Source organism: Octopus bimaculoides, chromosome 24 (genome assembly GCF_046866305.1).
Source record: "Octopus bimaculoides isolate indiv1 chromosome 24, ASM4686630v1, whole genome shotgun sequence".
NCBI lineage: Eukaryota > Metazoa > Mollusca > Cephalopoda > Octopoda > Octopodidae > Octopus > Octopus bimaculoides.
The window spans coordinates 25,895,404-25,905,403 of NC_142951.1; the positions used below are offsets into that span (position 1 = coordinate 25,895,404).

At 35.8% G+C, this 10,000-nt stretch overlaps 1 protein-coding gene across 1 annotated transcript; it reads left to right on the forward strand.

The window, feature by feature from the left end:
- Positions 1-1,232: 1,232 nt before the first annotated feature.
- Positions 1,233-7,440, forward strand: LOC106881937 (uncharacterized). Its single transcript, XM_089341551.1, has 8 exons — positions 1,233-1,256; positions 1,740-1,821; positions 2,423-2,641; positions 3,131-3,249; positions 3,861-3,924; positions 4,485-4,603; positions 5,746-5,895; positions 6,876-7,440. Exons 1-8 carry the CDS (start codon positions 1,233-1,235, stop codon positions 6,999-7,001), a joined length of 903 nt encoding a protein of 300 aa, XP_089197677.1. The 3' UTR covers positions 7,002-7,440.
- Positions 7,441-10,000: the final 2,560 nt, after the last annotated feature.

A 10,000-nucleotide genomic window follows, 5' to 3' on the forward strand; every position in this document is an offset into this window, starting at 1 on the left:
AATCCCCGCCCCCGACCAAGCAGGCTATTTACATGCTAGAAATAACAGCCAAATCTCACAAAACTAGCGTTAGGGTTACGGTCAGGGTTAGGGTTTGAGTTAGGGTTAGGTTTACCCTGTGGATCTATATAAAAACCGGGGAGGGGAATCGAAATTTTGAAATTGAGATTTTTGAAAATCTTTTTTCAGAGCCTAAAACGTGGGATTCCGTAAAAAAAAACAAAATTTAAAAGGGGGGGGGGTATACCCAGATTACATATACTCCATCTCCACCGTTTTGTGAATATAGGATAAAATTCTCTAAATGTAGTGTATTGTTTTCGATATGTTTTGGACTCGTTTCGCTATAATTAGGGTGCGAATGTTACGGCCGATTTCAATAGAGAAACACGGACGTCAATAACAATTTCTAAAGAAACAAAGAAAAATATTTCAAATATGTGAATCTTAGTGTCCCCGGGTTTAGAAAAAGGTAGTTTACTTTAAAAAAAATTGAAGGAAAAATTACGGTGATTTTTCGAGTAAATAATCCAGAAAATGAAAAAAAGTTATCCTTTTTCCGTTCCTATGAAATAGTGTGGAACTTCGAAAGACAGCTATACCAAAACACCATCCACTATAATGTTTTTAAGTATAAAATATATATTTAGCAAATGCTGTATTATGGGATCCAAATGTAGTAATAGCTCCACACTATTCTTATATACAGGGTGTCCACAAAGTCTGGGTACATGGAGATTAACACATACTTTAAGAAATTATTATTTCTTATATTTAATTGTTTATGTTATGATTTTATTTACTTCCATGTACCCAGACTTTGTGGACACCCTGTATAAATAAAATAGATTTGTTGCTCTGTGCACGTTGCAGCAGCAGAGATATCTTCAATTTATTTTATGCAATTAGATATTTGATACCTTAAAAATGATGATATTAAATTATATATATTTAATGTATTATTCCTTATATTGTATGTTGTTTTTCTGGGTTGTATTTGTGTCGTGAAAACGTTCGGTTGGTTCCTAGTTATGTTTGGATCCAGTAACCAATTTGGAACAAAAATAACTGAAGTAAACTTTAAAACTTCATAAAATATTAATGTCGAGTCAAACGAATAATGAATAGGAAGCATTTAACTTGGGGATTAAATCCAACTTGATGTATTTTTCGTTTTTCTCCCTCATTTAATATGAAACCAATTAAAATATGATTTAAAAAAAGCCTATATTATGACGTACTCAGTTAAACTTCGTGTGAGTTAGATATTAAAAAATGAATAATAGCAGGAGCTAATTTTTTAATGATTATATATTATAAATATTATTGGTAGCAGTTCCTCTTAAAGGTTTTAAATGCACAGCAACAATAGATAAAGGCACTAGCTATACGTTCACTAGATTTGCTCAATGAAAAAAAAAAAACCTATCAAATTTCTCTCAAATCGCTATTAGTCTTGCGTAAGGACACATTACATATTGTAGTCCGACATATTCTAACGAAATAAGAAGAAAAACAAAAAGACAAGGTAGTGATAAGGCAAGCCTGCTGGGTCGGTGCTGTCACTGGGTTTTTTAAACACAAAGTTGTCTTGTAATAGTTTCTTGTTAGGGGTTACTTGGCAGCTTGTTGTTCTGCTATGAAAGTATGTCACGAAAGCTGATTGGTTAATTTCTCCACCTTACCTCCCTCTCCTCCATTAAACTAGGATAATTTATGCAATTTATCAATGAATTCAGGGTAAACATGTAGTCCTGTTTACAACGGCTTTATTTGTTATGATGTCAGAACAGAAAGTAAAAAAACCAGTTCTTCAGTTTCGTAATTTTTTTTTCTTTTTATAAATTCTCTGTATTGTCCGGAAAGAACGATAACATTATTATAATTTACTGATGGCCTTGGGCCAAAATTAGAATTTTAATTTGCTGTTGATCTTATTTACTATCGCCCTCCACTCTTGTGTTTTAATCTATCTAAACCAGTGTTTTTAGTTTTTCGTCCTTGTGCTCTTTGCAACTTGAGGAAAATTATCATTGAGGTCAACCTCGCCTTTCATCCTGGGGTTGATGGTATTAACCACACACACACACACACACACACACACACACACACACACACACACACGACTACCAGCCTTTATACCTGAATCGGAAACCAGTTGATATCATCGACTTACCCCTCCCCATCCCCTCAAAATTGCTGGCCTTGTTCGAGAATTAGAAAGAATTATACCCGTAAAAAGAATAAAACAAGGGCTCTTTCTCTGTTCGTGGTGGCTTTTATGTGTTTTCCACGACTGGCCTTAAAACGCCTCTCCCATTGAGTTTTTTTTTTTTGTTCCTTGTTTTATTTACACGTTCTAAAACCCTTTATATCGTCCTGTTTTTTGTTTTTTTTCCATTTCATGTTGCTTTTATTTTAGCCCTTGTGGCCAATAAAAGAATAGATTATTATTATTCCAATAATTCTATTTTTGGCAGTTACTCTGAATTCTTACCAGTAAGTGATGTGTCCAAGATATACCAAATTCCTTCTAACATGTCCTTAGCAGTCGCTGCCATGATACCCGGAGGTGGCCTAACTGGCTTCAGTGCCGTCCTCAAGGCTAAACCACATATCGAAAAACTTGCTGAAGTCAAACGTAAGTTTTTAACACAATCTGACATATTTTCACATATTTTGAACTCTAGTTTTCAACTGTAATCAATTCAGCAGTGTTTTGCTGGGATGGGGGGAGGGAGAGCGGTGGATTAATTTCTATATAAGATAGAAAGCGAATGAGTAATAGGGATATGTAAATGATTATACGGGGAAACTTTATCACCAGAAGTCGAAGCTATTTTGTTTGAGAAGGTAGCTTGACCAGCTAGATATAGCAGCCAGATCACTTTTAAAAATGGAAAAACATTTCGAAAAAATAAAATTTCGATCGGGATAGCGGTCGTAGTTGGGGAGTCTAATTGATGAACATTGACCTGGTGTTAAATAATCATTTTTGGTCATATGTCTGCTATATGAAAGTTGACCTTGGGCTAAACTATTTTTTTTTTGTTCGTATTATGCTGTTGTCTTTCTAATTTTTTTTTTATATAAAATTTTACTCACCTGACGTTTGTTTTATTTTGTACAGCTATTGTAAACGTGTTAGTGGTCGGAGCAGGTGGTCTGGGACTCTGGACTCTCAGAATGGCTGAATATTTGCTTGGAGAACACAATACCAACGTCCGAGTGTTTGTGGCTGACAGCAATGTAAGTAGACTATAATGAGATTTACGTTTAGAATGCTTTATAGTAATTCTAAATCGTTGTAATGCTAGCTCCAGTTAAGCATGTATTGTAGCCTTGTTATACAACCTGGCGCCCTTCCAGCCCCTAACCCATACCTGTTTTCAAGTAAGGGTTCTCTTAATTCCTCAATCAGGGTTGACCTGTGTCTAAATAACTAGTGATTTCTGGCATCTGACCCAGTTGAGTAAAGTAAGGTACCTTATATTTCAGGACCTTATGCAGTGTGGTTTGATCTATCAACTGTTACGTTTGAAAGGAAATTGCATAAAGTTTCGTGTGTACTGATCATTTCTGGTTTATGGATTGCTGATTCATAATAATAATAATCCTATTCCTCAAATGTCCTTATAAATCTGTGCTGTCGACAGACAATTCACAGCTGGACTAATATTTGCCATAGTAGAAATCTAGATTGCCCCCCCCCCCTCTCAAAGTTAATGGAAATAAATACCTGTAATATTCTAGGTGTTTTTGCCTCAAATAACTATCCCAATCCACCACCTCAAAAAATTTAGAAAATTGTATTTGTCTTGTGAAATAAAATTCCTTACAAGTTTTTATCACCATTTCAGATTGACCGCTTGTTAACTGCTCAGGATCACGGCTGTTACGATATCATCCACTGGAATGAAGAAGGTACGATACTATATCTGTTTCTATTTTAAGGGGGTTTGCCTTTGACATTCCTACTTTTACATAGAGTTCAGATAGCAAAGTTTTTAACTAGGTTAGCCATTGAGACATCGAGTTCAACTTTTTGTTGGATTGGGTGTTCCTTGTTAAAGTACAACATCAGTTTGGTTTAGATGTAGAATGACATAACCTGGTGAAGAACTTGCTAATTAATACTATAATTGATAGTAACTTTTTACTGACAGGTTTTCTGAGCCATTGACTGTCAGACCTCAATTGATATAAGTACTTTATTATGGGACAATTTTATATTGCCCCTGTCTGCCTTTGCACTTTGTGTAGCTTCTGAAAGAATATTTGCAAAATTATTTTCATATTCAGTAGGTCTGACAAAAAAAATAAAAAAATATTTTAATGCAGAAAAAAAAACAATACAAGAAGTTCCAATAGAAAGTTGAGGACATTTAAAAAATAAAAAAAATAGCTGTTGCTTATTTCTTGTTGCAAATAATTCTAGTCTTCAAATGACATTTTCATCTTATAATTTTTTAAATTTTTTGCAGACCATGAAGAATACATTTGTGAACGAACAATTGAAGCTTGTCATGGTGGTCTTGATGTTGTCATTGATTTTGTTAGTTCACGTCGTACAATGAACAGATCTCTGCAAGTCCTCAATAGAGTAAGTATATCTATTCTAACCTCTATCTGTTGTCCATCTTTTTTCTACTGGATATTTGTCGAACTTAACCTTAGGTTGACCAAGGTCTTGTGAGGGAAGTTTAGTACACTGAAACTATAAGGAGCTCTGATGGAGGGACCATTCCTGTTTTCCGATACTGTAGACTTAGTTTGTTTCCCGATTTAACGCCATAATTTGGCCCTTAAGTGCCCATTAAAAAAGTTCTCTACTTTGTAAACATTCAGGTTAAGTCTCCAGTTTGAGGATATTTTCTTTCTAACCATTCTTGGGGTTCTCTGGGAGTGTTTATAGGTGCTTCCCTGGAATGAGCCTTACTTAGATTCATTTTCATTCCTTTTCATTTCATTTAGTAAAATCAGCTAATGCTCTCTAGAAGGGCTTGATCTTGAATGAAAAAGGTTGATAGATGAATGTCACAACCCTTGCCCTTTTAATGACATAGGTGTGTTTCTGAAATCGTCTGTAATACATGACTGTATAACTTTAGCATTTAACTTCACAAATGTACCTCCCCACCTGCCTGGCTCCGATAGAAACATGAATATCACAAGCTTTTTATTCTTTTATTATAATTATTATTATTAAAGGCAGTTGAGCTGGCAGAATCGTTAGCATGCCAGACAAAATGCTTAGTAGTATTTCATCTGATGCTACATTCCAAGTTGAAATTCCACTGAGTTCGACTTTGCCTTCCTTCCTTTGAGGGTCAATGTAATCGACTAGTGTCCCCTTCCCACAAATTTTAGGCTTTGTGCCTACGGTAGAAACGATTATTATTATTATTATTATTAAAGGCGGTGAGCTGGCAGAATCATTAATATGCCGCACAGAAAGCTTAGCTGTATTTTGTCTGTCCTTATGTTCTGAGGTTGACTTTGCCTTCCATCCTTTCGGGGTCGATAAATTAGGTACCAGTTTCGCACTGAGGTCGATCTAATCAATTCATACCCTCCCCCAAAATTGCAGCCCTTGTGGCAAAATTTGAAACCATTATTATTGTTGTTATTATTATTATTATTATTATTTTCTCTTGTAAAATAGATATATTTGTGTTAGGTTTGTGGGACTATATGAACATTTGACATTGACCTTTTTTTTTTCCCCCCTTTGTGTATCAACAGGAAGGTCTCATCATCGTAGGCGGAAGCTCAGTCACAGAAATGAGTATCAACTTAAATGTATTATCTGCTAAACAGCAGAGTATCACCAGTATACCTAAAGGATCTCCAGAAGAATTAGCAGAATTAGTACAGTGCGTGGCATCTGGACGGGTAAGTTTTCTGCTCCTATCTACCTCTCTCTTTCTCGTTTTGTTCATTCATCAAAACATCTAACACTTGCTGAATCCTACCTTTCAACAACATAATTAAAACCATTAACCTTAAGCCTGAAGTTTGATTGACTCAAGGTTGTTTGCTCTGTTCCCTAATCCACCAGTTGCAGGTTCAGTGGTGTTCTGTATATTTTACAGAAGCAACTTGTAATTAGAGCCATGTAACTATCTGTAAATATAGGTCCATTTTCCCATTTAGCTTAGATTAGATGAATGATGTTATTGAGGCATTATTACCTTGCTTGGAAATGGGTGAGGATTGGTAACAGAAAAAACATCTGGGCACTTAAAGTCTGCCTCAACAGATTGGATCACATGGACCTGGAAAAGTGGACATTTGGTGATTTAGTGAGTGTGTGTGTGTGTGTGTGTGCATAAATAGTCATTTTATGTCTGTTTTTCATACTGCAATGGTTATTAAACTGGTCATCACAATCCAGGTCAGTTCTTATTTTGTTACTGCCCATTTAGATGGGCTGGTGAACTGTAGAAAACTCTGCCAAATCAGATTGGAGCCTGGTGTAGCCATCTGGTTCACCAGTCCTCAGTCAAATCGTCTAACCCATGTTAGCATGGAAAGCGGACGTTAAATGATGATGATAATGGCATTCATCCATAAAAACCATACCAGAACAGCTAATGGAGCCTGGTACAGCCCCCGGCCTTACCAACTCTGGTCAAACTGTCCAACTTACACTGGCCTGGAAAACCGGCATTAAATGATGATATATATATATATAAACACCCACTTAGATTCATTTCAGTAAACATTGGTGTATATGTAGTAGACACACATAGATATAAATAAATATACACACACATATATAAATAAATATACACACACATATATAAATAAATAAACATACACACTTCCCTGCATTTTATTAATGAAATATTTCTCTTTATTTATTTTGACAGGTCAGTCCACCAACGTATGCTGTATTTCCTGTTGAAAATGCAAATCAAGTGTTTGAAGATTTAACACTAGCCAGAATCACAGGACGAGCAGTCTTGCGGCTAGGGAACACAAATGTTGACAATTAAGGAAGCATCCTTACCTCCCTATTAAGACAGACTTTCTTACGTCCGAGAAGAATCTGTTTTTAACCTTTTCACTTCAAAAAGGCTGTGATCTATCAAACATTTTGAACTTGTTCTCCTTGCACACCAGTATCGTAAAATATATTCCTGCTGATATTTTGGTCGTGCAGAACAATTATCTAAATGACAGCAACAAATGACTATTGCTGCACAGTTGGCTCCTACAATCATTGGTGATAATTCTAGGACAAGGTTGTCTCTCCACCTTTTTTTTTTTTTTTTTTTTTTTTTAAATAAATTTTTTGTTCTCAAAGTTACCTTTGACTTTTTGACACACATTTGCCAGCAGTGTGGATGTATTTGTAGTGGGGGGAATTTCCCCCCAACAAATTTCCATATTAGATCTTTTTTTTTTTTTTTTTTTTTTTTTTTTTTCTCTCTGCTGGAAAAAAAATTTTTGTTTATTGTGTGGAGGGCACGTGAGAGCAATTTGTTGTAGTAGTATCATATTGATGCTATATGGAACAAATATATATATATATATATATATATATATATACTGAAGCTGTCTGAAATGCACACACATTTATATATATTGTGATATATTAATGATTAGCAGCCAATTCCCAAATCTCTTGTCAGTTTAGTCAACAGAAATTAAATTCTCGACCCAAATTCTTCATTGTCACACACATACAAATACATCAAAGAAAAGCTTCTTCTTTGATAGAATATATATATATATATACACACACATATATACATACACATATATACATACACATGCACACATATGTATTTATATACAATGGGTCTATGATAGTGAAAGCTTGACTAAACTTCTTGCAGCTTCAAAGCCTCATTGCATTTGGGGATTTTTTTATACCATTCATGATGTGATGTGCTGAAATTTTGCTGATAGTTTGACCATGAGTAGTTTGGCTATGGTATTTTGACCACGGGAAATAGCTAGTGCACTTCAACTTCTTTGCATTCCTAGAATCTCGGACTCTCTGTCATCTTCGGTAGTCCTAAGGGAAACTTAGTTCAACCTTGTCAAACCGACAACCCTCTTCGCTTCCAACTATCCAGCTTGTTCACAAAGAGTTTTGTGACGATGGATTGATTTTTCTTTTCTTTTTCCATACTGATTACGTCTATTTGCTGTCTGTTACACCCAGGTAATTGGCAATGCCATATTTCCTGTTTCAAAAATCAGTGATTGTATGAGCTCAGTGTTTATCGAATTCATACAAAGAAACTGGAAGTCGAACCAAGAGAAAAACTTAACCGAACATGACTTAGAGTTGTTAGTTTAATGTGAAAGTATCCAACATTTCTCTCTATAGTGTTGATTTAGTAAACCGTGAATTTGAATGTGGTCTCCCTGACCCCTAATCCTTGCTCCTTCTCCACCTTGATTTATGTTGAGATACTGTAGATTGAATGGTCTTCTAGACGCATGACTGACCAGCTGGTCTATTACACTGATATTATGTCTGCTGACAGCAGGGCTTTCAACAAATTGTAGACTTATAAAGTGTACAAATTTCACTTTCATTTATATATATTAAAAAATGTATAAAACCAGAATAAATTATTTTGTATAATATAATTGGCTTCTTTCTGTTTTCTTTATTTAAATCTTTCCAATTGTTTTAATGTCCAAATAATGTTCACCAAGATAAAAAAACGAGACCGTCCAGAAGAGCTGCAAGAGATTCCGAAGTCGTCTGGAGTCCATGGTTGAAGCTGGCGATTTTGTTGAATATGTAGGGACCCGTACGATGCAAGGTGACGAAAATAGCTCTTTAGTACATCACACGGCTGATGCAATAAATATATAATTAAAATACACCATTTTGAGCATGGCCGTTGCCAGTACTACGTGACAGGCTCTCGTGCCGGTGGCATGTAAAAGCACCCACTACACTCTCTGAGTGGTTGGCGTTAGGAAGGGCATCCAGCTGTAGAAACTCTGCCAAATCAGATTGGAGCCTGGTGTAGCCATCTGGTTTCACCAGTCCTCAGTCAAATCGTCCAACCCATGCTAGCATGGAAAGCGGATGTTAAACGATGATGATGATAAACAGTACATATATAAGCGCCAGAGAAAAAAAGGAGAGACAACCATGTAGAATGTCCAAATATAATGACACAAATTTGACTAACTGAATTGGAGAAATAAAACCAAGACATACAGATGTAGATGTACACATACATATAAAGTGGATCGAAAGTCATGCACCAAAACACCTCACGTTTTATTTATATTACGTTATTTTTCATTTTGTTCATTAAGTACATGGATATTCATCGTTTTATTTATTTTATTCAATTTTAGAAAAACTGATGCATATCTTTGATGCTTCCAGATTGTAATTAAGGTTATTTTGTGCATGACTTTTCGCCCAATTATATATGTATATATATATATATTCGGCGATCTAAAGCCTGAAGGAGATTGGCTTCTGTTAGGGGTCTTAAGTCTTACATGGAACCAAATCAAACTGATTTAAATAAGATATATTCATTCATAGTGGAGGCGCAATGGCCCAGTGGTTTCGATTCCTAGACCAGGCGTTGTGTGTGTTTATTAAGCGAAAACACCTAAAGCTCCATGAGGCTCCGGCAGGGGATGGTGGCGAACCCCGTTGTACTCTTTCACCACAATTTTCTCTCACTCTTACTTCCTGTTTCTGCTGTACCTGTATTTCAAAGGGCCAGCCATGTCACGCTGAATATCCCCGAGAACTACGTTAAGGGTACACGTGTCTGTGGAGTGCTCAGCCACTTGCATGTTAATTTCACGAGCAGGCTGTTCTGTTGATTGGATCAACTGGAACCCTCGTCGTTGTAACCGACAGAGTGCCAACCAGGCAAAGGTCACAAATGGAACCATTAATGTAATGGAATACATGTTCTTTAATGATTTAGTCAATCTCATTGTTAATGCCATCAAATTTTTTAACATCACATATATTTGGAGGGTGACATGGTTT

Excerpts from the sequence above, each read along its gene's own strand:
- LOC106881937 (XM_089341551.1), top strand. The coding sequence starts at position 1,233 with ATGACGTACTCAGTTAAACTTCGT. Across the intron at positions 1,257-1,739 it reads CGTACTCAGTTAAACTTCGT|GGTAAACATGTAGTCCTGTT; the intron begins GTGAGTTAGATA and ends CAATGAATTCAG. Across the intron at positions 3,925-4,484 it reads CATCCACTGGAATGAAGAAG|ACCATGAAGAATACATTTGT; the intron begins GTACGATACTAT and ends AATTTTTTGCAG.